The sequence below is a fragment of the Mustelus asterias genome, chromosome 16 (assembly GCF_964213995.1).
Source record: "Mustelus asterias chromosome 16, sMusAst1.hap1.1, whole genome shotgun sequence".
Classification (NCBI taxonomy): domain Eukaryota; kingdom Metazoa; phylum Chordata; class Chondrichthyes; order Carcharhiniformes; family Triakidae; genus Mustelus; species Mustelus asterias.
In genome coordinates, this window is record NC_135816.1 from 25055459 (window position 1) to 25083060 (window position 27602).

Sequence of the window (27602 nt, forward strand, 5' to 3'; positions counted from 1 at the left end):
GGAGGGTTAGCATAGTAAAAGTACGGAGATAGGGCCTGGGGGGATTGTTGTCAGTGCAGGCTCGATGAGTCAAATGGCCTCCTTCTGAACTGTAGTGATTCTATGATTCTAGTGTAAATTATGCCCTTTGAAATTTGGTCTTCTTGCATCTGTTCTGACGAGTGCAAGACAAAAAGCTTCGACGCCCTGTGTCTTTTTTTATCAACGGTATTCAAATAATACAAAATTGAGCTTTCAGTATTGTGGGAACCTGCTGGACTTGGAAACAGGAGGCTGAGATTTTATTGATCGGAAGGCCTCTATTTGAACATGTACAAAGATGCTCTTAAAATCATTCCTTAGAATTGAATGATCATTGGGAGAGACTCCTGCTTCAAACCTGACATATTCGAAGTTCAAACAAATGCATAGGATACAATTGACTGATCATCAGTATTTAATCTTCTGATCAACAATATACATGCACAGATAAACGATGCAAGATGAAGGGTTCATTGTTTGCTGTTCACAATGTGATTCCAGCTGCATTTTTATTGAATGTTGCATTGCATATGAGAAAGCACAAAGGAATTGGAAACTAAAATTGGAAAATGTAGGGCTGTTTTTTATGTGCCCACAATGGGCATGATTTGGATGGTTGGGGGGGGGGGGCAAGTAAGATTGGGCAGGTGCCCTTCTTTCCTACCCCCTCCCCACCCCCCACCCCTGAGTTCACCTCCGTAATGTATGCCCAAGGGCCTAAATCGGTTGCCTACCAATGATATTTAAATAAGCGATCAAGGGTCGATTAGGATTGCTACCAATCTAATTAACCCTGATAATATGCTTCCCATATTATAAGGTGTGGGCAGGAATCCCAGCCTCATCTTTTTAATAAAGTGCTTCAAAGGCTAGGAGTGGGGGGTGGTGGGGGTTGGTCTATCCCCCCCCCCAAACTAAACCCCACCTTCATTCCCATCCACCTGCAGCTTTATATCCAGCCCCTCCCAGGCCTCCTGCCCACCACCCCCCCACGTTGTCTTCCAAAACCCATCCTGCCTGAGCCCAGGCTTATCTGCACTGGGGAGGTCCACAGACCTTGCTTCTTCTCCTACAGTCCTAGCAGCAGCCACTGACACGCACTCTTCACTGCCGAGACTGATGGAGCTGCCAACTTCAGATTGTCCAGCAGCTCCAGAGGGTGGGACATCCTCCCCAGCGAGGGGTGGCAGTCCCACTTAGCCCCCGTTTAACCACCTCGCATTGCTTTGTGGCTCCACGCTGACTTTGTTACTGTGTGGTGGGTGGGTGAGGAAGGGGGTTGCTGTGCACCCATTTTGCATTGTTCAGGCCATGGCTCTCAATCCCCTTAGATCTGTCAAGTTCAGGTTGAAATGATTTCTCCATCCAGAATGTCTTCAGACAGCTTATATTCCCAGCAGCATTGGAGAAGGTGGTGTATGCATTAATATTAATACAAAGCTATCAGCCCACATTTTACCTATCAGTGTGAATGGAATTAACGGGGGTTGGCGGTGGAGTAAGAGTTTGTTTGTTGGCCTGAATTGCGTAGAAGCATCGGTCTCAAGGAGGGTGTTTGTTTACCTGGTCACGTATAGAGAGACATCATGATGCCAGGAACAGGGAGTCCACCACTAATATGCAGTGAGATAGCAACATGTGATGGGGCAGTTAGTCATTGTGACAACTAAACGATCAGAATCATAAAATCATAAAATCCCTATAGTACAGAAGGAGGCCATTCGGCCCGTTGAGTCTGCACTGACCATAATCCCACCCACGCCCTACTCCCATAACCTCACATATTTACCCCGCTAATGCCCTGACACTAGGATCAATTTAGTATAGCCAATCCACCTAACCAGCACATCTTTGGACTGTGGGAGGAAACCGGAGCATCCAGATGAAACCCACCTAGACACGGGGAGAATGTGCAAACTCCACACAGACAGTGACCCAAGGTCGGAATTGAACCAGGGTCCCTGGCGCTGTGAGACAGCAGTGCTAACCACTGTGCCACCGTGCCACCCCTTCAGCCTTTCATCTCCCATCGCGTGTGCTTGTGTGTGTGTGTACTGCTTATGTTAAGACGACAAATACTGTTGATCAAGTTAAATGTATCCTATATTTGAACTTCTAATAAAATGTTTGCTTAAAAGCATTTGCTAGTCACAGATCAAATTAAAATGGTTCAGAGCTTAAGGTGACAGTGCTGAAAGATAATTCTTGTCTGGATGTTTCCTGTTGGATGTTAATGTAAACATGCAGACTGTTAATGTGAAGACTTGCTCCTACCTGTGCTTTTTTTAGCAGATCAGTTGTAACAACGAACCAGTCAGGAATCAGTCTCTCTACCTCCAAGCTGATGATTGCTAAGGCGAGCGTGGAGCCTCTGAACTGTAATAACTGGTGGCAAGCCATGCAGTGCTGCAACTGCCTGGTCAAAAGCACGGCGTGGAGAGAAGGCTTCATCTGAGGCCATTGCTCAAGGAGATGGGGCCGGCTGGACATCACCATGGCGTGGAACTGGACAATGGAAATAATGTTTAGGTTAGCCGCTGGATGCAAACCAACAGCCCGAATCATCTTTCCCTGGTGTCTGTAATACCAATCTAATCAATTTGCTCCCAGACTACCCTGCTATGTGTCTAAAGGACATGAACGCAACAGCTGTCATTGTGTCCAAGAGGGGGAAACACAGCTGAGACAGTAAACTGCTAAGATCTGGGAATTAAAGATACCCTGGAACCTCCAATATCCACCTTAACAAAGGAGATTCCCAATGAATAATGGCAGGTGAAGGATAATTAAGAGTCCTCAAATTTTGGCCGTACATGTTATGGCATAGCAATAATCCAGATGTGGGACTGAAGAGAAGCAAAAAAAATCTTTATGTAGTTTTATTTGCGAAGACAAGTCATGGAAGAAACTGAGAAATGAAGTATTATCTGATGCAAGATTTTGCCCTGCAAAAAAAAATGCTGGCAGATAGTAGATACCATGGATAATAGGGATGTGGATAATGGAGGTTCCACCCTAATAAGATTCCATCTAATCATTAAAAATGGCCTGATAGGGTATTCAAAACATGCTACATTCGAAATGGGTAAAAATTGGCTTGGGGATGTGAGTAAAGTGGAAGACATTCCAATTTTGGATTTTGTTTACAACCTGACTTTATTTTAGGGGTCTGTTCTCACTATTTGACATCGCCCAGTGCATGTGAAGAATCAGTTATGTCCTGCCTCCCTTCACAGTGCCTCTTCAGTGTTTTAAAACAGCAGCATGAAGTGCAGCTTTGAAACCTATCAATGACTCTCTGTTGCTGACGGTGAATTGTAACCATTCTTATTGCTAGTGGCCTGTTAGAAACCAATATCCATGTAGATAACGCTTCTGCTTCACAGGTATATGTGTCAACAGTGCAAGAAAAAGAAACCACAAGGTTTGGTCAAAGGCTGATGCTAGTGAACCAATCTGAGTATCTATCATGTTTAAACATGCTACTTCACAACCTGAAACTCTAAATGCTTACTATGTTCACAAAGTCGGCGGGTGTGGCAGTGTAAAGATCCCACTGCAGCTTATCCAGTATGATTTTCTCCATCCTGAGAACTTCACTCGAAGAACAGCCGCTGGCACTCTTTGCTGCAAGATCCTTTACCAGAAGTGTGACCTACGGAGTAATTAACAAATCATTGTGCCGTTTCTGCACAGAATGTCATTTTTGTAAACTTTCTCAAGTTCAGTAAATCATTTCCAAAATGCAGCAGTTGTGAGATTCTTGCTTTAAATCCAACATGCTTGTATAAAGGGAGGGAAAATATTACTTCAATGGAAGAAAGTCTCAGGGTGCCACATGTTGCAGTGGCAACATGCCAACTTACTGACTGACTGTCCAATCGCACATTGGGATGAAAACATTTACGAGAAAATTAATGCTTTGTGATTCCTATTTCATCTCAATTTGCTCTCTCCTCTGGCAATTGCCTCGTAGCCACTAGTGCATCAACCTAGTGGTTTCTAGCAGGAAAGGCTATTCACACACAACCTAATTGCTAGCAAGTGCTATTTAGAGCAGCACGGTGACACAGTGGTTAGCATTGCTGCCTCACAGCGCCTGGGACCCAGGTTCAATTCTGGACCAGGGTTACTGTCCAATAACCATGTGGAGTTTGCACATTCTCCCCGTGCCTGCGTGGATTTCCTCCGAGTGCTCCGGTTTCCTCCCACAGTCCAAAGATGTGCAGAGTTAGGTTGATTGGCCATACTAATTTATCCCTTAGTGTCAGGGAAATTAGCATGATAAATACCTGGAGTTACAGGGATAGGGCCTGGGTGGGATTGTTGTCGGTGCAGACTCAATGGCCAACTGGCCTCTTTCTGCACTGTAGCGATTCTATGATGTGCTCAATAAAAACTTGTGCACTGTTGCTCCTTTTGGATTCTGTCATTCAAATTCAATCCTGGCTATATCCTTTTGTCCACATTTGGACTGAGAGTGGAATTCAGAGGTGAGGTGAGGGTGACTGATAGCATTTGACTGAATGTGACACTCAGTTGACCGGAGTCCCAGTCAAACTAAAATCGTGGATGATTGGGGTAAACTCTCTAGTGCCTGGAGTCGTATCTGGCAAAAAGGAAAATGGTTTTGGCTCTTGGAGGCCAATCATCTCAGAACGTTGCTGCACAAGTTCACCAGGACAGTGTCCTGGGCCAAACTACCTTCAGATGGTTAATCAACGACCTCCCTTCCATCATAAGGTCAGAAATGGAGCTATTCACTAATGATTGCACAGTGCCGGGTTCCATTCACAACTCCTCAGATAAATTAAGCAATCCATGTTCACATACATCAAGACCTGGACAATATCCAGGTTCAGGCTGACAATACACTAAGGCCAGACAATCAACATTCCCAACAGATGCCGAACCTTTTGACATTCAGTGGCATAACCATTGTTGAATCCACCACCATCAACATGTAGGTTAACACTGACCAGAATTGGATCAGCAACATTAATGCCATGGTTATTACATCGGGTTAAAGGTTGGGCAGTTTTCAGTGGGTAACTCACTTCCTGCCTCCCCAAATTCTGTTCATCATCTACAAGTCAGGAGTCAGCTGGAATACTCTCCACTTGCCTGGATGAGTGCAGCTCCCAGAGCACTCAAGAAGCTTGGCACCATCACGCATTTGGTGTGATTGACAGCCACACTACCCTCAACATCTACTCACACCCCCCCCCCACTACCCCCGCCCCCACCACCACCGCCGCGCCCCCCCCCCCCCCATCACTGGATTAAGACTGCCATTAAGTACTATCTACAGGATGCATTGCAACAACTCACTAAGGTTCCTTTGATAGCAGCCCATCCCCAAACCACCTAGAAGGACAGGTGAATGCGAACAGCATCATCTCTACCATCACCTCTTCCATCTGCACTGGTGGCTTCTCTTTGTTGGGCTCACATTGTCAGAATCTGTGGCTATATAGTAGGATGCCAATGTTTAATTTTTGTATCGGAATTTAGAAATATACACGCAACTGACCAGCTATAACACCAGTAAGATTCTTGGGTATAGACTGAATGCAGTTCATGCTAAATTTAAGTCTAAGTTTATTTATCAGCGTCACAAGTAGGCTTACATTAACACTGCAATGAAGTTACTGTGAAAAAATGCATCTAACCTTAAATGTGCTTGGTTAGTCAAAGGAGAGGGGAGCCAACACAAATACAGTAATCACCAAGAGCATAATCTCCGGAATACCAAGTCCTGACTGGCAAACTCGTCAACAATGTCAAAGTAATGATGGAATAATAGTCAGCTGAGCGTTGTTTAAGCAAACACATGAATCATGGATGACAGATATGCAATGTCTGAGGAATTTTACATGTAAATTAATCAAATGTTATCTACAGGTAAAACAATGTCTTACGGCAGCACAGTGGTTAACTCTGCTGCCTCACAGTGCCAGGGATCCGGGTTCGATTCCTGGCTAGGTTCACTGTCTGTGCGGAGTGTCTGCATGGGTTTCCTCCGGGTGCTCCAGTTTCCTCCCACAGTCTGAAAGACATGCAGGTTAGGTGAATTGGCCATGCTAAATTCTCCCTCAGTGCACCCGAACAGGCGCCAGGGTGTGGCGACTAGGGGATTTTCATAGTAACTTCATTGCAGTGTTAATGTAAGCCTATTTGTAGCACTAATAACTAAACCTTAAAACTTATTATAAAGTGCAAAGACCCACTAAAGAGTATGCTGTACACAGGTTAAATAAAACATTTTCATTCAATGTTACAAAGGGTGTCATACAAAGAAACACAACACTGTTGAAGGGTGTGAACAGGATTAGAAACAGAAGCAGCAGTAGGCCATTCAGCCCTTTTAGCCTGCTCTGCCATTCATTTTGATCATGGCTGATCATCAAATTCAATATCCTGATCCCCCTTCCCCCCCATTTCTCTTGACCCCTTTAGCCCCGATATCTAATTCTTCTTGAAATCAAGCAATGTTTTTGACCTCAACTACTTTCTGTGGGAGTGAATTCCACACATTCAGCAACTTCTGAGTGAAGAAATTTCTCCTCACCTCAGTTCTAAAAGGTTTACCCCTTTTCCTCAAACTATGACCCCTAGTTTTGGACTCCCCCACCATTGGGAACATTCTTTCCAAATTTACCCTATCTAACCCTATTAGAATTTTATAAATTTCTACAAGGTCCATTCTCACTCTTCTAAACTCCAGTGAATATAATCCTAACCGATTTAGTCTCTCCTCATATGACAGATCTGCCATCCCAAGAATGAGCATGGTAAGCCTTTGCCGGACTCCCTCTGTACCAAGGAATATTATACCAATTAATATAAACAATTCTACACTGCATGCCGGCATATTGTGCTTTGTAAAGAATATCTGTGGCTCCATAGGTTATAGAATCATTAGACCTTCCAGCACAGAAGGAGGCCAGTCAGCCCATCCAGCCAGTGCCAACAGCCCAGAAAATATTTCCTTACCAGGTAAGTACCCAATTCCCTTCTGAAGGCCAGTAGATACCATATTTGTTGACCAATCCAGAGAGCTCACGAATCTGCTGTCCTCCTTGAGTTAGTTGATCTTAGCTAAAGTTAGGCTGGGGGCCTACTAATTGACTTCAGTGCCCTTGGGACCAGGGCAAATTTTAACCGGGATTCCCATTTCTAATTTATTAAATGAGTCTTGCTGTGAGGAATCTCTTGGGTGAGGAGCGGATCAGGCTGGGCAGTGCTGGCCCTACAGTTGAACAGCAAACCAACACCCATGATTTAGAAATACTGAACAAATCACACAAATTACTGGAGGGAAGCAAGTGTCCATGGAATGAGATCCTGGTACAAGTTACTAACTTCGAACTTAAAAAAAAAATTCATAGGATTTGTGTGTTGCTGGCTAGACCAGCTTTATTTCCCATCCCCAATTGCCCTTGAGAAAGCAGTGGTGAGCAGCCTTCTTGAGCCATTGCAGTCCTTGTGGTGCAGGTACACCCACAGTGCTGTTAGGGAGGGGGGTTCCAGAATTTTGACCCAGCGACAGTGGTGAACAGCGATACAGTTCCAAGTCAGGATGTTGTGTTTGACACTTGACAATATGAATGGGTGAATACTTACGAATTCATGCAACATTGCTCCATCCACTACGTTAGCAAAGGCATTAACCCATTTAAAATAATCATACATACAAGTAGCTGAAAAAAGAATTGATGTATATATTTGTTTAAGTATTCCTCTGCCAACAGTCATTTTTGGATTCCTTTGTTCAAGACAGCAAGGGATGGAATTGAAGGGAAACAATCAGACGAGGTATTTCTATAAGTATTATATTCAAATGAAACACTGGATTATTGCATAGTGTACACACACTTCATGCAAAGCCACTTAAACTAAATCATTTGAATTGAGTCCTTTTTTTGCACACTAACCCTGTACAACCTATAAGACAATAAGAAAAACAAACCTCATCTTCTTCATTGATTTTGGCTGCGATGAATAAGCTGGAAATGGCAATGCAACGTAGGTACTTTGGTTGTGCCTAAACGAATGATACATTTAAAGATAGGGTGAGGTAACATGCACAAATACCATTCTCCATCCACTGAATGTAATTGTTCACTAATGAATGTAACATAAGTACAAGAAAACTCTTAATGAGCAGGAACATAATTGATGAAAGAGATTAATTATAAACTTGAATCTAGCGTGTTAACATTAAACAGAGTATTCACCAACAATTAAAGCAATGTTCCAGTGTAGAGATGGATATTAAACTCCAATTTACAACACTGAATTCCGACACTTCTCCATTAGCCTGAAATGTATTTCTTTGGGAGATTTAACAGATGTGCTTTGCTCCCCAGAACTTTGAATTTAAATACAGCCAGCACTAAGCCTACACCCTTTACTGTCCTTTAAGACAAATAAAAGATTTTGCATTCATATTGCAACCTTCAAGAAGTCCCTTGGCACTTAACGTCTAATTAATTTCCAATGCCAGGTGATAAAAAGTGGAGGAACAATCAATAAAACCCGAGCCAAGAATATACATTTAATAATTTACTCAGGGAGGGCATAGGGATGACTGACTCAGGAGTTAAAATAAGAACCTATGGAATAGGAGCGGGAGTAGGCTATGTGGCCCCTTTAGCCTGCTCTCTAATTCCACAAGATCATGGCTGAGATTTTACCGCACCTTGACTTTCCTGCTATGCTCCATATCTCTAGATTTCCTTACTGCCCAAAAATCTATCGATCTCCATCCTGATCATGGCGACTAGTTATTTATAACCCTCTGGGATAGAGAAATCCAAAGATGCAAAATGCAACTCTGCTGCAGTATAGTTTCTCACCTGAGATCCTGTCGCCTGGATTAAATTCCACCCTGTGTAACTTTGTTATACACCTCTCTAATAACCCTAACTCTCTCCCAATCTTGCGTGTGCGCTCTTTTCTAAACCCTACTTTACAGATTGCTGAGCTAACATTTGTGTCTCATGAATTTCTGTATCATTTTTATTATTGAAGCATACAATCAATAAGTTCCACTGGCTGTCACTGGGAAAAAATATTCTGCTACAAATTTTGATGTGTTGTGATCTTGGAATAAGTTGCTTTTTCTCGCCTCACACACAACTCCTCAAAAGATTAAATTCCTACCAGCTGTCTGCTAATGTGGTCAGAAATTAAGAAATGCTTTCGTGAAATAAAGAGGGAACAAGTTTTGTCCCCTTTTTCTCTTGGCAACTAGTTTAAGTTTTAAAGTTTATTTATTTGTGTCACAAGTAGGCTTACATTAACACTGCAATGAAGTTACTGTGGAAATCCCCTAGTTGCCACACTCCGGCACCTGTTCGGGTGCACTGAGGGAGAATTTAGCATGGCCAATACACCTAACCAGCACGTCTTTCAGACTATGGGAGGAAACCGGAGCACCAGGAGGAAACCCATGCTGACACGGGGAGAACGTGCAGACCCTGCACAGACAGTGACCCAAGCTGGTTATCGAACACGGGTCCTTGGTGCTGTGAGGCAGCAGTGCTAACTACTGTCCCACCATGCCATCTATACTACATACTCCCTGGCAGCCAGGTAGTAAATTTCTTTTTACAAACATACTAACAGTGATGGGGAGGGGGCTCATTCTACATTGACGATCACCCCTAGAACCAATGGTCGTCAAACAGCAAATGGACAGAAAATTAACAATCCATTGTCTGATAACAAATTTACACACAAGTACTTCACATTGTGTGTAAGGGACATCAAAGTTTTCCTCCAAGGTTTAGCCTATAGCTATCATCAGTTGTGAAGTTGCCTTCACACTAGCCGGTAAGGATTGACTTAAATCAGGAAAGAAAGCAATTTGTAAAGTCAAATTGTAAATATTAGGCAAATAAATCTCACCTTGACAGTGGCCAAGAGTCGATCGAGAATACTAACGGCAAGAAAAAATGTTTCAGGGTAATAACCAAACTTTGAGCACAAGTCCCTGAGCCACAGAACCACATTTTCACGCTGCTTTGGAGTGATAGTTGCACCCTGCTGAAAGAAAAATGGATAATTATCAATTTGGAATTCCCAAGACAGCAAACACAAAGGGTGGGATTCACCCACCCACCTCACCCCACTCCTCCACACATCCCCCCACTCCCCCCAAATCACAGTGTGTTCAGTGGCAGCAAGATCTTCCAGCCCCGCCGCTGTCAACGGTCTTCCCACTGTTTGCACCCTCCGCCATCGGGGAACCCATGTCAGAAGGGGAGGATCGTCATCGCAGAGCAAGAAGATCCCACCGGCAGGAACAGACAGAAAATTTCAGCTAATAGGTTTTGCTTGGGTAATTTCCTCCCTCTCTCTCAAAAAGGCACTAATTATTTCTTTTTTTAAAAGATATGGCTCCATAAGACCGTCAGATATAGGAGCAGAATTAGGCCATTCGGCCCATTGAGTCTGCTCCGCCATTCAATCATGGCTGATAAGTTTCTCAACCCCATTCCCCTGCCTTTTCTCCGTGACCTTTGAACCCCTTACCAATCAAGAACCTATCTATCTCTGTCTTAAATATACTAAATGAGCTGCCCGCTACAGCCTTCTGTAGCAATGAATTCCATAGATTCACCACTCTCTGGCTAAAGAAATTCCTCCTCATCCCAGTTTTAAAGAGTCGTCCCTTTATTCTGAGGCTGTGTCCTCGGATCCTATTCTCTCCTACTAATGGAAACATCTTCCCCATCATCCACTTTATCCAGATCTTTCAGTATTCTGTAAATTTCAATGAGATCCCCCATCATGCTTCTAAACTCCATCGAGTACAGACCCGAGTCGTCAGACACTCCTCATACGTCAAGCTTTTTATTCCTGGGATCATTCTCGTGAACCTCCTCTGGACCCTCTTCAAGGTCAGAATGTTCTTCCTTAGATATGGGGCCCAAAATTGCTCACAATATTCCAAATGTGATTTGACCAGAGCCAGGCTCCATGAATGACATAAAATGTCTCAAATACGTGACAGTTATTGATTAAGAGGCTTGCTGTTCTCTACGGGCTATAGCTAAAATTGTTTTTTCACTCAAGGAACATGTGCATATTTAAAGCTGCCAAGTATAAACAACAAATAACGTGTGAGAGGACTTGGCTGAATATGTGTCTGTCTGCAGCCAGGATTGTAATCACTCTGATACGAGTTGAGGCTTGCCAACTTATAGAACAGCCAGCTTCGCTGGAGACTGCTGCCAGAAACAAAGCCTCCCATTTCAAGTCAGCTAGCTATTGGAAACCACAAGACAAACCTTCACACAACCATCCTTTAGAAGTTGGAACTATAAGCCACTACGAACTGGAAACATGAACTGGATAAACTCGGTTTGTTCTCACTGGAACGACGGAGGTTGAGGGGCGACCTGATAGAGGTTTACAAGATCATGAGTGGAACAGACAGAGTGGATAGTCAAATGCTCTTTCCTAAGGTAGAAAAGTCAAGTACTGGGGGACATAGGTTTAGGGTGCCTGGGGAAAAGTTTAGAGATGTCTGAGGCATGTTTACACAGAGAGTGATGAATGTCTGGAACACGCTGCCTGGGGAGGTTCTGGGAGCAAGTATGACAGTGGCTTTTAAGAGACAAATACGTGAACAGGATGGGAATGAAAGGATACAGACACCGTAAGTGCATACAGTTTTAATTTAGGCAGGCACCATGATCAGCACAGGCTTGGAGGGCTGAAGGGCCTGTTTCTGCTCTTCTTTCTTCTTCGTTCTTCTTTTTTGGAACTAACTTTTCTTTTGACTGTTGCTTTTAAAAGATTTTAATTTTCAATTATAATAAATATGAATTTTAGTTATTATCTAATCACGTGCCTGCCATCAGCGGATGCACACTTGGAAATGATCAAGTCATTTTATCTCCTGATAACAGAAGTGGGGCACGACTCCAATCCATCTCCAAACACACAAGCCTTTTACCCAACGCTTAATAATGCAACAAGTTGGAAGAGAAGCCTTAGAAGTAAAATGTGGGCTCATTGGTAGTACAAAAATATTCAACCAAATAGTCTTCCCTCTGGGGAGGTAACATTGGACAAATTGAAAGTTAAATCTTTGTTTAAAGAGGCATTTCCAGAGGCAAGACTCTCAAAAATATTCAAGAATCATGACTGTCATGGTCTGGGACCTCCAGTTCGTTCCTCGGCCACTTTCTTGTTGCACAAATTTTCAGTTTTATTGATGTTTTCTATTTTTTGTCCAAACTGCAGGTGTCAAAAAAAAAGTGACTTCTTGCTTCAGTTAATTTCTGATGAAGTGAACACATTGGTCCAAGTTGTGCTGCAAACACAGTGTCACTAGCTGGACTTGTCCCTGCAACCTTCAGCTCAAAAACAATTTTGCCCAATAAGTTGCTGAAAGTTAGAGCTGATAACATCAGAAGGAAGGAGACAGGGTGTCTTGGACCCAAGTGAACAGGGCAACCAACAGGGCTGGTTAGCATTGAGAAATCAAAAGCATACAGACATAGAAGCAAATACAAATTAGAGTGGGTAAATTTATCAAAGCAGTTACAGAATGAGAATAAAAGGGAAAGAAAGATTATAAAAAACAATAAAAGTAAAATTTCAAATTTGATATTTTTTAAAAATCTCCAATAACAATTAATGCATTAAGAAATTAGACATTATACCTAAATAGTTCATTTTAAGTGCCAAACAAATTGGGAGTGCAGTTTTCACATCTTTAAAAGGGTACTTGTGGTTGTAATGGCAAGACTTTACCTTCTGCAATGAGATTCTACAAGCTTCATAGAACCTTAGTTAGGCCGCACTTGGAATAGAGTGTTCAGTTCTGGTCGCCACACTACCAGAAGGATGTAGAGGCTTTGGAGAGGGTACAGAGAGGATTTACCAGGGTGTTGCCTGGTATGGAGGGCATTAGCTATGAGGAGAGGTTGGAGAAACTTGGTTTGTTCTCACTGGAGCGACAGAGTTGAGGGGAGACCTGATAGAAGTCTACAAGATTATGAGAGGCATGGACAGAGTGGACAGTCAGAGGCTTTTTCCCAGGGTGGAAGAGTCAATTACTAGGGGGCATAGGTTTAAGGTGCGAGGGGCAAGGTTTAAAACAGATGTACGAGGCAGATTTTTTACACAGAGAGTAGTGGGTGCTTGGAACTCGTTGCCGGGGGAGGTAGTGGAAGCGGATACGGTAGTAACTTTTGAGGGGTGTCTTGACATGTACATGAATAGGATGGGAATAGAGGGATATGATCCCCGGAAGGGTAGGGGGTTTTAGTTAAGTCGGGCAGGCTTGGAGGGCCGAGGGGCCTGTTCCTGTGCTGTAATTTTCTTTGTTCTTTGAGATTAGTTGCTACCCATTGCACAAATGGCAGATCTGTCATATGAGGAGAGACTAAGTCAGATAGGATTATATTCACTGGAGTTTAGAAGAGTGAGAGGGGATCTCATACAAACTTATAAAATTCTAATAGGATCAGATAGGGTAGATTCAGAAAGAATGTTCCCAACGGTGGGGGAGTCCAGAACTAGGGGTCATAGTTTGAGGATAATGGGTGAACCTTTTAGAACTGAGGCGAGGAGGAATTTCTTCACCCAGAGGGTGGTGAATGTGTGGAATTTACGACCACCGAATGTAGTTGAGGTCAAAAACATTGTCTGATTTCAAGAAGAAATTAGATATAGCTCTTGGGGTTAAAGGAATATGGAGGGGAAGGGGGGATCAGGATATTGAATTCGATGATCAGCCATGATCAAGACGAAAGGCGGATCAGGCTCGAAGGGCTGAATGGCCTACTCCTGCTTCTAGTTCCTAAATACACATCCTCATGCTAATGTTGTCGATGGTGAGGCAGACAGTCAGATGCTGTTTACACAAAGCTAGCGCAGAGATGTGCAACGCAGATAGCATCTTTTGAATTTGACATTCAACCGCACATCTGCCCCGTGCCTGAATTATCTGTACCATTTACACTTAATTATCAGAAGCTTCATTTTGACCACATAATATGGCCCATACTCCATACCAATAATTAAAAAATACACTGTTATCACAAGTTTAGCAGCCTGTCCAAGTGAGTGGGGACAGATGGAATTGACAAGAATGCCCCTGGAAAGAGCACACTGGAGGACCAGCTTATGTCACAGCTCTGCCAAAGGGAACAGGAATGCAGATTTTAGGGAACAAACCTTTTGAAAGAAAGATAATTTATGAGCACCAGCAATTGATGAGTACACCAGCCTGCCCGTGAGGGAGCTTCCACAACTTACTGGATAGTGAGAAAGAGTAAACATCAACTGCCAACCTTCCTGGGGAGGTCAGTGTAACCCACAGCAACGTGTTGTAAAGAGCAGAGTGGGACCCGTTGCGCAGTTTCTCTAAAAGCCCCACTGATGTCTCACCAAGGCGCAAGGCTGAAAAAACCCTAAAGCTTTTTTATTTGGTAATGTGTAATGTCGACGGGGCTGTGCCCTCTCTCAACAAAGGAAACATTGTCGTTTTAAACATAGGAAAATTAAAGAATGCTGTGGAAATTGTACTGCTTGATCTAAACAAGCTTCACTCAGTTGTAGGGAGCAGGATGGTGGTGGTGATGCATTGCCAATGTAAGAAACAATACCACAACTCTCGGCGATATCTAGGCTCCTCCAATTCTGGCCTCTTCAACATTTCCAATTTTAATCGCTCCACCATTGGCGGCCTTGCCTTCAGTTGCTTTGGTTCTAATCTCTGAACTCCTTCCCCCCCACCACCCCATTCTCTTCACCTCGCTGTCTCCCTTTCCTCTCTTAAGATGCTCCTTAAAAGCTACCTCTTTGATGAATAAAAGCAAATCATTGCGGATGCTGGAATCTGAAACCGAAAGAGAAAATGCTGGAAAATCTCAGCAGGTCTGGCAGCGTCTGTAAGGAGAGAAAAGAGCTGACGTTTCGTGTCCAGATGACCCTTTGTCAAAGCTGGTCTTTTGACCTCTTTGATGAAGCTTCTGAATCCTCTGCCATAATATCTCCTCATGTGGTTCAGCGTCAAAGTGTATTTGACACTCCTGTGATGAGCCTTAGGATTTTTATTAGGTTAAAGGTGTTAAATAATTGCACCGTGTTGTTGCTGGTAAAATACTGCACTTTACCTGGTTGCTGCAAGTCTTGAAAAGAGGCACTTTCCATAATCTGGCCTCCTTAGAAAGTGCATCAGCGAGCAGGAAGGCAAGCCTCTGGTCATCTAAGGACCCAGGACATTTCATGGCACCTCCAAGGAAGGCCAGTTTGCCAGGCAGGCGCAGCTACCTAGGAACAGAAGTAAGATAAGTTTATACATCAGGAAGGCCAACTGCTACAGAGAGATATCACTTTTTCATAGAATCAAAGAATCCCTGCAGTGCAGAAGGAGACCATTAATTGAGCATGGCCAATCAACCTAACCCACACACCTTTAAAGTGTGGGAGGAAATCAGAGCACCAGGAGGAAACCCACCCAGACACAGGGAGAATGTGCAAACTCCATACAGACAGTGAACCGAGGCCAGAATTGAACCCGGGTCCGTGGTGCTGTGAGGCAGCAGCGCTAACCACTGTGCCACCGTGCCGTGCACAGATCGAAAACTTTAGCAGATTATGAATAACTAAGCGATCTCACATATCAGAGAAGTATGACTGGAGCAGGAGAGGACTTCCTGCTGTCGTTCAGAATTATTGTTCATTTGCCTTTCAGACACAATTAATTTTTCACAATTCTGCAGCATGTAAGAAGGTTTTGAAAACATATTTAGCTGAAGCATCACCAGAAATGCGACTCTTAATTTATTTTCATTTATCGTTATCGGGGCATTTATTTATTTATCTGGGTATTGACTATCATTCACATATCCTACTTTGGCAACTAGAACCATTTTTGCATTTTTAAAATTCTATATTTTTAATCAACAAGTCGCTTTAGAAAATATGCTTGTTGATATGCGAACTTGCAAAGACACCTGTTCCATGCCTGAGAGATTAGAATCCGTAGAATCCCTACAGTTCAGAAGGAGGCCATTCGGCCTATCATGTCTGCACTGACTCTCTGATAGAGATCCTTGCCCCAGGCCCACCCCATCCCCGTAATCCTATACATTTACCATGGCTACACCTAACCTACATATCTTTGGACACTAAGGGGCAATTTAGCATGGCCAATCCATCTAACATGTACATCTTTGGATAGTCGTGAGATGATTCATTTTGGTAGGACTAATTTAAATGTGGATTACAGGGTCAAAGGTAGGGTTCTGAAGAATGTGGAGGAACAGAGAGATCTTGGGGTCCATATCCACAGATCTCTAAAGGTTGCCACTCAAGTGGATAGAGCTGTGAAGAAGGCCTATAGTGTGTTAGCTTTTATTAACAGGGGGTTGGAGTTTAAGAGCCGTGGGGTTATGCTGCAACTGTACAGGACCTTGGTGAGACCACATTTGGAATATTGTGTGCAGTTCTGGTCACCTCACTATAAGAAGGATGTGGAAGCGCTGGAAAGAGTGCAGAGGAGATTTACCAGGATGCTGCCTGGTTTGGAGGGTAGGTCTTATGAGGAAAGTTTGAGGGAGCTAGGGCTGTTCTCTCTGGAGCAAAGGAGGCTGAGGGGAGACTTAATAGAGGTTTATAAAATGATGAAGAGGATAGATAGAGTGAACGTTCAAAGACTATTTCCTCGGGTGGATGGAGCTATTACAAGGGGGCATAACTATAGGGTTCATGGTGGGAGATATAGGAAGGATATCAGAGGTAGGTTCGTTACGCAGAGAGTGGTTGGGGTGTGGAATGGACTGCCTGCAGTGATAGTGGAGTCAGACACTTTAGGAACATTTAAGCGGTTATTGGATAGGCACATGGAGCACACCAGGATGATAGGGAGTGGGATAGCTTGATCTTGGTTTCGAATAAAGCTCGGCACAACATCGTGGGCCGAAGGGCCTGTTCTGTGCTGTACTGTTCTATGTTTTATGTTAAACCGGAGCATCCGGAGGAAACCCACGCAGAAAGAACATGTACACTCCACACAGACAGTGACCCAAGGCCGGAATTGAACCCGGGTCTCTGGGTCCTGAGGTGCAGTGGTTCATTAACCATCCAGGCGGCAATGTTCCAGAGTGATAAATATAACTTCTCAGCCACTGACACTCAACGTCCTTTTTGACATATTGAATTATCGAGATTTAATTCATGTTCCCAGACTTTGAGTTGGAAAAGACTGTGCCAAATTATCTCAGTCAATCTCAAACATAATTTGGAGGTGGTGAATTCAACTGGCTCATAGCGAGGAATGCATTATTGGCTTCATTCCTGAATCCTGCATGCTTGAAAGCATGACACTCATTCCAATCTCATGGATTTTTTAAAAATATAAACACGTGTCTTTTAAGGAATTTCTACGATGGGGATCCTCTCTGACTATTTGAGACTGGCATGCTGTATGGCTGGATGTCATAGCATTCATTCTGCCTAATGGATAGGTGAATTTAATCAACAGGCTAAATTAGCTTGTTGGACTATCGAAATGCATTAATAGAAATCGGTTCCAAGTAAGTCATTCCATATCAAATAAATGTCCTGTTTATTGATGTCCCATGCAACAGTCTTGTATGAGACCTTAAAGGGTCTTCTGCATGAAACAGGATTCAGCAGATCCAACAAGCTCTTGAGGGATAGTTTGATTTTTTCAGCATGTGCAGTAATCACCAAGCCAGGCAATAGCTTCCACAATGGTTCAATGGGTCTCTCTGAGCCCGCTGCTGAATTTTGTCAAGGGGGCAGTCTTCAAAGATGTGAGTCATTGATTGGGGTGCACCAGGGTTCCCTGCAAGACCCCACTTGTGCCAATTTGCTGCACAAAGGCTTTGGCCACTAGGGCAAGCAGGGTGTGTGATCAGGAAGTCGTTTTTAATGGTGACATGTTGGTTCCATTCCTCCTGCCATAGAGTCTCTGCTGTTATTCCTTAGCACGGTTTTATTTGTTCATTGGCTGGGCCAGCATTTATTGCCCTCCCTAATTGCCTTTGCCCTTGAACTGAGTAATTTGCTATGGTTAGCTGGGCCATTTCTGAGGGCATACAGGAGTCAACTACATTGCTGTAGGTTGGGAGTCACATGTAGACCAGACCAGGTAAGGATGGAAGATTTCCTTCCCTGAAGAACATTAGGCAACCAGATGGGTTTTCACAAAAATTGGCAATGGTTTCATGGTCATCAGTAGACTTTTTAATTCCAGATTTTTACTGAATTCAAATTTCAACATCTGCGTGGTGAGATTTGAACCCGGGTCCCCACAGCACTGCACTGGTCTCTGGATTACTAGTCCAGTGAAAATACCAATGTGCCATTGCCTCCCATTGGTCTTAGCCATACAGACTGGCCTAATGGGAGGCAAGCAGCAGGATGGATTGGTAAGGTCCTTGTGTAGCAGCAGGCTTGGGTTGGTATAAATCTTTTCCAGGGACTTTGTTGAAATCTCCCTCCTTATGTGAGGAAGTGGGATGCAGCTCAAGATTCAGAGCCAGGGGAGTTGAGTTGACCGGAGGGTACCCAAGATACGCATTGTTGTGTTAAGTTTGATTGTTAAAAATACAATTTCATTTCTCATGAAATAACAAGTAACATTAACCTATTTTACCATTTCTTTCATCAGCCCACGCCCTTAACACAATCACCTCACTACCTCTCTCAACTTCTGAAGAATATTGCATCATACAGGCCATCATCAGTCGTGGTGTAGAAATTTGCAGAGTAATTTCACATCAGTAAATCCACATCAGATAACAATGAATCATGGTTGAAGTGAAAAGGAAGTTGTGAAGGAAGCAAATCTTAACCCCACATAAGACTGAAGTGGGGATATGTGATCCACTTGAGTGTTTGCCATCTCACGTTCTGTTAATATGAGAATCATAACATCCAAATACTGCGTGTATGTTCATATGTGGGAAAGCATGTTTTCTGTCCTGGTAATTATCTATATATTCTCCTGCCATCATAATCTTCAGTTCTGTTTGCAGATTCTTTGCAGCTCACTGAGTCTTGAGTCTCTTCCTGACTGCAACTTGTCAAATACTCAAAATATTCAAACAGACTTGGAGACGTTTCACAGCATATTAAAAGACAAGAAAATCCCACTGTTGGCTTATGAGGCCATTGTTTGTTGTCTTCAGAAGAACCACACAATGGAATCCCCCCGCAAAAAAAATCCAGAATACCATGTAACAAGGATGGAATTTAATTTACTCAATCATCATAAACCAGCAGTTCTAATTACATAACAGTCTACTTTTAGACAAAGATAACCATCATAACAGCTCTGGTAGTAGAGAACATAGACCAATTATCAAGATCCACAGCTCACGTAAATCCTTGCCAATTCACGGTGACATCTTACCTCACCCTCGTGTCAAACCAGATATAAAGTTTAAAGTTTTTAAAGTTTATTTATTAGTGTCACAAGTAGGCTTACACTGACACTGCAATTAAGTTACTGTGGAAATCCCCTAGTCGCCACACTCCAGCGGGTACACTGAGGGAGAATTGAGCATAGCCAATGCACCTAACCAGCATGTCTTTCAGACTGTGGGAGGAAACCAGAGTACCTGGAGGAAACCCATGCAGGCACGGGGAGAACGTGCAAACTCCACACAGACAGTGACCCAAGCCGGGAATCGAACCCAGATCCCTGGCACTGTGAGGCCTGGTGCTAATCACTGTGCCACCTTGCTACCTAGATATAGCTACTGGCAACGTAGCAGTTAGTCAATCTGAGAGCATTCACTGAAGATTGCTCACAGATTTGGCGCAATTGGCCGCCAGATGAGACTCCAACTTTCTCGCTGCTGGCAATATGGCATGACAGCTGGAAGATTTTGGGCTCCCCTCAATGCCTACCACACCCACCCCTCCCCCCTTCCTCTCTTTGCCAGATTCTCCCACCTGCCAGTTCATTGGGGAGGCAGGGCCATAGTGGTATTGTCACTGGCCAAGTAATCCAGAGACCCAGGGTAATGCTTTGGGGACCCAGGTTAGAATCCCACCACGGGCAGATGGTGAAATTTGAATGCAATAAAAATCTAGAATTAGAAGTCTAATAATGACCATGAAACCATTGTCGATTGTCATAAAAAGCCATCTGGTACACTAATGTCCTTTGGGGAAGGAAATCTGCTGTCCTTCCCTGGTCTGGCATACATGTGACTACCGGCCCACATTAAATATTGGCCCAGCCAGTGACGTCCACATTCCATGAATGAATTTTAAAGAAGAGTTGAGAAAAATCAGCTCAGAAAATCTATGAAGTGTTTAAATTGAGTCTTTACACAGGGGAGATGAACATCCTCTGTCTTGAGGATATTGCCTCCTTCCCATAGAACACAGAAGGAAGTCCTTCGACCCTTCATGCATTTATCTATTGTTTGAAAAGGACTGTCCAATTAGTTTGTTCTTGGGATGTGGTGGCTCACGTCAAAAACTCTAAAATGGCCTCAGAGATACTGCTGTGTGGCCCATATTAACAGTAAGAAGTTTAACAACACCAGGTTAAAGTCCAACAGGTTTATTTGGTAGCAAAAGCCACACAAGCTTTCGGAGCCCCAAGCTCCTTCTTCAGGTGAGTGGGAATTCTGTTCACAAACAGGGCATATAAAGACACAGACTCAATTTACATGAATAATGGTTGGAATGCGAATACTTACAGCTAATCAAGTCTTTAAGATACAAATCTTAAAAATCTACAAATCTGTATCTTAAAGACTTGATTAGCTGTAAGTATTCACATTCCAACCATTATTTGTGTAAATTGAGTTTGTGTCTTTATATGCCCTGTTTGTGAACAGAATTCCCACTCACCTGAAGAAGGGGCTTGGGGCTCCGAAAGCTTGTGTGGCTTTTGCTACCAAATAAACCTGTTGGACTTTAACTTGGTGTTGTTAAACTTCTTACTGTGATAACCCCAGTCCAACGCCGGCATCTCCACATCATGGCCCATATTAACACAGTGACAATACCCTTACAGCCTGGCTTGGGGCAGTTAATGATGGGAACTGCACAGAAGCTTAGTCCTGGTCCACCAGTCCCTACTTACAGTCGGTAGAATTGACAACTATTACAGACTGGTGAAGATGTGAAGGCATTGGGTGGGGTGCAGAAAAGATTCACAAGAATGGTTCCAGGGATGAGTTATGAAGGCAGATTGGAGAAATTAGGACTGATTTCCTTGGAGAAAAAAAAAGGCAAAAGGGCTAAGAGGAGATCTGGTGGAGGTATTCAAAAGAATGAAGGATCTGGACATAGTAGAAGGGAGAAACTGTTCCCACTTGTGAAGCGATCGAGAACAAGAGGGCACAGATTTAAAATAATTGGTAGATGAAGCAAAATCAATGTGAGATAAAGCTCCTGCACACAGAGTGGTTAAAGTCTGGAATGCATTGCCTGACAGTACGGTGGAGGCAGATTCCATCAAAGCATTCCATATGGGATTAAGACTGCTATCTGAAAAGGAAGAATGCACAGGGTTATGGGATGAAGGTGAGAGAATGGTGCAGAAACAATGGGCCAAATGGCCTCCTTCTGCGGTGTAACAATTCTGTGATTCGGTGACTGTGAAGGAGGAGAATTTTGCTTCAATTTGTTTTGGGGGTAGTCTTATGGCAGTAGATCCTATCACCCGATTCTGCTACTTATCACCAAACACTATCTGAAACAGGTGGTCTAAAGGAGGGACATCCAATTCACCAGAACTCCTTGGCCATTTACTTCCAGTTATGTTTACTGCAAATGATTGTGAATTCCCCGAGGCTTTTCGAATGCTTGGTTTACCCCTGCCTCTGGGGATTTCCCAGAGTTCTAGTGTCTACTCCACTGTGTATTTATTGAAACCTTGTACAGAACAACATTGCAGGCTTTTTTCATTTTTGAAATAATGGTACAACCAGCTCTGTCACTGTCACAGCGACCTTACGTTTTAGTTGCAAGTAATAGTAATGGAAGGAAATAAATATAAACAGTAAATGCAGGAAATACTCAGCAGGTCTGGAAGCAGACCTGGAAGAGAGTCAATAGTTTGAGTCGAATATGACTTCTTCAAAGGGGGAGGCAGTGGCATTGTGGTAATGTCACTGGACTAGTAAACCAAGGCCAAGGCTTTGAGGTTGTAGGTTCAAATCCCACCATGGCAGCTGGTGGAATCTGAACCTGGCATATTGCTGTTAAAGTGTCCCCAGAGGGGCAGAGCCTCCCATTGCACAAGACCTCGGACATTTATCGGTAGTTGGAGCACTGCCTGTATACTCTAGCTGCTGGGTAGTGGTATCTTTGGCAGGCCCTCCTGCCTTGGCCTCCCTCCTGGACCTGCAACAACTGAGCCTCTGCCTCTTGTCTCAAAGATCTCCCTCTGGGACACTTCCCGCACTCACTTGGCCTCCTTTGCCTTTTGCCCCTGTCTTCCTCTTCAGTGGAGGTCCCACCAGCTGAGTACACTATCCCCATTAGATCACAGGCGTAAGGAACCTTACAAATAAACGTGCACTGTGCTGTAATTCTCAAGCAAAGCTTCCGGGGAGGATGAGATCCTCATATAAAACTAGGCAGTCTTGAAAAGCTAGAAAAATCAAGGGGAAATCTGGCACAACTCTGAACTGAGACAGCCACGAACTCGCAAGTGACTGAATGTGCCTTTTATCACACTCTTGGATGAGAAGTTGATGAAACTGTGTTTGCTGTCCACCCGTTTTTCCCATGGGCAATGCAAAACCGTATTCAGTAGGCTCATCAATGGCCTTAATTTGCTCTTTACCTATTGCCAGACATGGATCCAGCTCCAACAGGTTTATTTGGAATCACGAGCTTTCGGAGCGGATACTCCTTCATCAGGTAAGCCAGCCCTCTGAAAGCTCGTGATTCCAAATAAACCTGGTGTTGAGAGACTTCTTACTGTGCCCACCCCAGTCCAACGCCAGCATCTCCACATCATGGATCCAGCTCGTTCATGTCCATCGACCTCAATACTGCACGCATGCATGGTAACATCGGGACACACGCCCGGTGTGAATTGACGCTATGCTACATTGGTTCAGGTTGAACTCAGAGCGGTAAATTCAGGCCTTGGAGAAGGTGAGGCCTTTTTAACTACTGTCTTTAATAACAGTTTGATAAGAAGCTCTGCTTCAGGTTGCTGCCCACTCCATTACTCACAATGAGGTCATGAAGTAAAACACTAGAATTGTGCATACACAGCACTGACTGAAAATGTATTCTAGAGAAAGGAAGGGTTTGGATGGGAGGAAGAAGAAAAGGAAAGGTCTGAGATTGGGTGGAGATACTGAATCACTCAGATGTCATGGAACAAAAGGCAAAGGGAGTGGTAATAGTTGTAACAAAGAAACACAGTGCAAATGGCAGGAAAATGAACCGCTCTGTCTGATGGTAGAAACAAGGAAAACCTGCTGCAGACTGGCACATGGCAAAATCAGTAAGGAGACTAACCACACCAGGTTAAAGTCCAACAGGTTTATTTGGTAGCAAACGCCACCAGCTTTCGAAAGCTAGTGGCGTTTGCTACCAAATAAACCTGATGGACTTTAACCTGGTGTTGTTAGACTCCTTACTGTGTTTACCCCAGTCCATCTCCACAACATGGCAAAATAACAGAATCAAAATGGAGGACAGAGCTCATGGTGGGAGATGGTTGAACTCAATGCAGAAGATGCTGTTCTTCAGGCTTGCGTTGAGCTTCACTGGAATATTGTAGGAGGCTGAGGACAGAAATGTGAGTGTGAGAGCTAGATAGTGAGTTAAAATGGTAAACAGCCAGAAACTCGGAGTTGTGCTTGCAGACGGAGTGAAGGTGTTCCACAAAGCAGTCGTTAAATGCATTGCGAGCAACAAATACAGCATATTCAAGTGAAAGACAGCCAAGTAAATCACTGTTTCACCTGGAAGGTGTGTCTGGGACCCTGAATGGTGAGGAGAGGAGGTAAAAGTTCAGGGAAGGAGGTGAGGTGATTGAGGAGTGACAGGAGGAATGATCCCTTCAAAAGGCTGCCGGGAGAAGGGAAGATGTGTTTGGTGCAGTGACATGCTGGAGGTGGTGGAAATGACAGAGAATGATCCTTTGAATGTGGAAGCTGGTGGGATGGAAAGTGAGGACAATGGTGATCCTAACATGATTTTGGGAAGGAGGAGGTGAGAGCAGCTGTGCAGGAAATGGGTTGGACACAGTGAGGGCCCGATTAAGGGGAAGCTCTGGGTGTAGAAGGCTGCGTCAGAGCAGATGTGACAGAATAAATGGGAGAATGAAACAGAGAGTTCTTACCAGAGGCAGGGTGTGAGGAAGTGCAATCAAGGTAGCTATGCTTTTGGACAGAGCTGTTCATTATTCTGCCATTCACACTCACTCAGGAAAGTGGGGTTGAGGCCACAGTTAGATCGGCCATAATCTTAATGAAAAGTGCAACAGACTCGAGGGGTTGAATGACCTACTCCTGCTCCTATTTCTTACAATCTTATGTTTCCCACAACCATTAAAGTTCCCTTTGCCTGTTGTTGCAGGACATCTTTGTCATTTAAGCTCTCCTGCCCTGTATCCTATCCCAGACCTTCCACTTGGTTCTTCCTACCCTTCCCCACATTCAATTGCATAAAACCCATCTCACAGCTACCTTCCTGCATCTCTGAAGAACAATCACATTGGAATCAAAACGTTGGCCACAATTTTCTGGCCCCTTCCACCGGCAGGATCTTCCAGTCCCGCCAATGATAACCCCTCACAGCGCATTCCCCAGCGATGAACGGTGTGGGGCACGCAAAATCCCGTAGACATTGATGGGACCAGAAGATCCCGCTGCTAACCGATGGTGGGCCGCCTCCGCTGCCGGAACATTCCGCCTGTTAACTGTGTTTTTTCTCTCTTCACAGCAGCTGCCGGACCTGCTGAGCATTTCCAGCACTTTCTGTTTTTATTTCAGATTTCCAGCATCCGCGGTATTTTGCTTTCATTTTGAACATGAACAGTGTTATGCTGTGGCCCATGCAATAACGCAACCCCTTCCTTATTTAACTGGGCCTGGACCAAACAAACCCGATTGAAAAAGTTTGGGCTGTGTGAGTGAGAGAGATATTGTTGCATATAGTCTGGATCTGGTCCTGATAAAGTTTGTTTTATTAGTCACAAGTAGGCTTTCATTAACACTGAAATGAAGTTACTGTGAAAATTCCCTAGTCGCCAGCTGTTCAGGTCAATACACCTAACCAGCAAGTCTTCTGGACTGTGGGAGGAAACCGGAACACCCGGAGGACACCCCCTCAGACACAGGGAGAACGTGCAGACTCCATGATGCACTATCAATCAAGCGAAGGCTAGTTTGTATGCAAGAACAAATAGACTTTGATTAGCAAAAGACTTGGATGCCGATGAACTGGTCCAGAGACTGAGGCGGGGGGGGTGGGGGGGTGGGGAGCAGTCACCTTTATACCTGGACCAGGGGGGGGGGGGGGGGAGGGCCGGCAGGGGCATGTCCAGGTATGTCACACACACACAGGCAATAAGCTAACCGTGGTTTACCACACGCCGCAACAGACAGTGACCCAAGCCGGGAATCGAACCCAGGTCCCTGGTGCTGTGAGGCAGCAGTGCTAACCACAGTGTTGTCGCCATGAAATGGGACGAGAAAAATACAGTATTATTGAACAGATCCATATAACGGGAGGAGGAGGAGGAGGGGGGAGGGGGGAGGGGGGGGGAAGTTTTATTTGTGGTGCTGTTCGACCAACTGCTTTGTTATAAATTGGTATTCGGATACAAACTAAAGGATGTAAACTGCAGTGTCCACTGCCCTTAAACAGGAAGCAGGAACAATTAGAACAACAAAATTAACTTTAAAACTGGAGAAAGCAGACAAGAGAACAGTTGGGCGTTCAGGCAGTAAGGTTTTGAATAATTACAGCAGAGGCTCCAAGTTTTCCCAGCCCCCTCCCTCCGCCCAACATCTGAACAAAAGATCCTAACTAAACTTGACACCCAAAACACCCTGACTTACAACAATACATGCTAAACTATTAGATCCAAAAAGTCCCATATATTTGGCACTGTACTTTAAAAGAATTAACTTTTAGCAGTTTAAATATAGGCAGTAGTAAAATAGAAGTGCTGTATAAAATATACTCTTGCAAACTGTATCGAGTATATCGGTATCAAGCGCTTGATTTGCGATCTAGACATATAGATAGCCCCGGAAAAGGCGCCCAGGTCCTTTGTGTCATTGGTGACTTCTATCTCTCTCCTTTGTGTGAAGTCCTTGGACAGACACCGGAAAGAAAGCTTAAAACACAGAGAGCTTCAGTCATTTTTACCTCTTCCCCAAAACAAAGCGGAATATGCCTTCTGTTTCTCTTCTCTCTCGAACCCCATTTCAGTTCGGCATCTTCGCCCTTCCGTTTTCAGCTCTTCCGAGAAAACAAAAGGAACAAACCGAACCCCCTCCTGGCGTCTGAAAACTTGGGCTTACAAAAAGCGGATAAAGAGGCGACCATCGTCCGGGTGTGTTTAGGAGTCACAGCCCAAGAAGCGAGGATTCCATACAGACACGCACAGGGGAGAGTAGAATCGCTGGGAGAAAGGGCTGATCTTACACAGCAGCCGCCCTCTGTTATGACATAAACTGGAGCTGGAGTCTGTTTAAAACCTTCAGCTCCTCCTCGTTTCCTGGCGTAAGCAATTACGTGCTGACAGTCACGGCAAGAACTCCGAACTCTAGTCCATTTTGTGAGCTGTAGAAACTGGAAGCAGGAGTAGACCATTCGGCCCTTCGAGCCTGCTCCGCCAATCATTTGGATCATAGTTGATCATCAAATTCAATATCCTGATCCTGCCTCCTCCCTCCCCCCCCCATATCTCTTTAGCCCAAGAGCTAGTTTCTTCTTGAGTCAACTGCGCCCACTTTCCATAGAACCTTACAGTGCAGAAGGAGGTCATTCAACCCATCGAGTCTGCACCGACCACAATCCCACCCAGCCCCTATCCCCATAACCCTATGCATTTACCCTAGCTAGCCCCCCGAAACTAAGGGGCAATTTAGCATGGCCAATCCACCTAACCCGCGCATCTTTGGACTGTGGGAGGAAACCGGAGCACCTGGAGGAAAGCCATGCAGACATGGGGAGAATGTGCGAACATCACACAGTGACCCGAGCCGAGAATCGAACCCCGGTCCCTGGCGCTGTGAGGCAGTAGTCCTAACCATTGTGCCACTGTGCCGCCCCATTTCATTTCAGTTCTTTTGGCTGGATAAATCCCAGCCACCAGAAGAAAATGAATCATAAGAGTGTTGAATAATGAATTACAATTCAAGACAATAATTTTATTAAATTCAATAGATTCAAGATAAGTGGCAGTCGGTGTAGAGTGAACATGAGGAAGAGCTTTTTTACACAGAGGGTGGTGGGTGTCTGAAATTCGCTGCCTGAATTGGTGGTGGAGGCAGAGATCCTAAACTCTTTTAAAAAGTAACTGGGTCTACACTTTAAGGGCTGTAAGCTACACAACTATGGGCCGGGTGCAGGAT

General features: G+C 44.2%; 1 protein-coding gene across 3 annotated transcripts in view; it reads right to left on the reverse strand.

The window, feature by feature from the left end:
- The window catches only part of ccni2 (cyclin I family, member 2), a 33624-nt gene extending 6941 nt beyond the window's left edge, over nt 1-26683 (reverse strand). The window contains exons 1-6 of one of the 3 annotated variants that reach the window (XM_078230784.1): nt 26392-26683; nt 15165-15321; nt 9937-10071; nt 7994-8068; nt 3536-3676; nt 2296-2526 (exon numbers count right to left, since the gene is read on the reverse strand). In XM_078230784.1, the coding sequence (XP_078086910.1) occupies nt 2296-2526; nt 3536-3676; nt 7994-8068; nt 9937-10071; nt 15165-15278 (696 nt within the window). In that variant the 5' untranslated portion in view covers nt 15279-15321; nt 26392-26683. Of the gene's footprint in view, nt 1-2295; nt 2527-3535; nt 3677-7993; nt 8069-9936; nt 10075-15164; nt 15322-26391 lie in introns of all 3 variants that reach the window. The other 2 variants (XM_078230783.1, XM_078230785.1) reach the window with 2 other exon arrangements.
- Between the last annotated feature and the right edge of the window lie 919 nt (nt 26684-27602).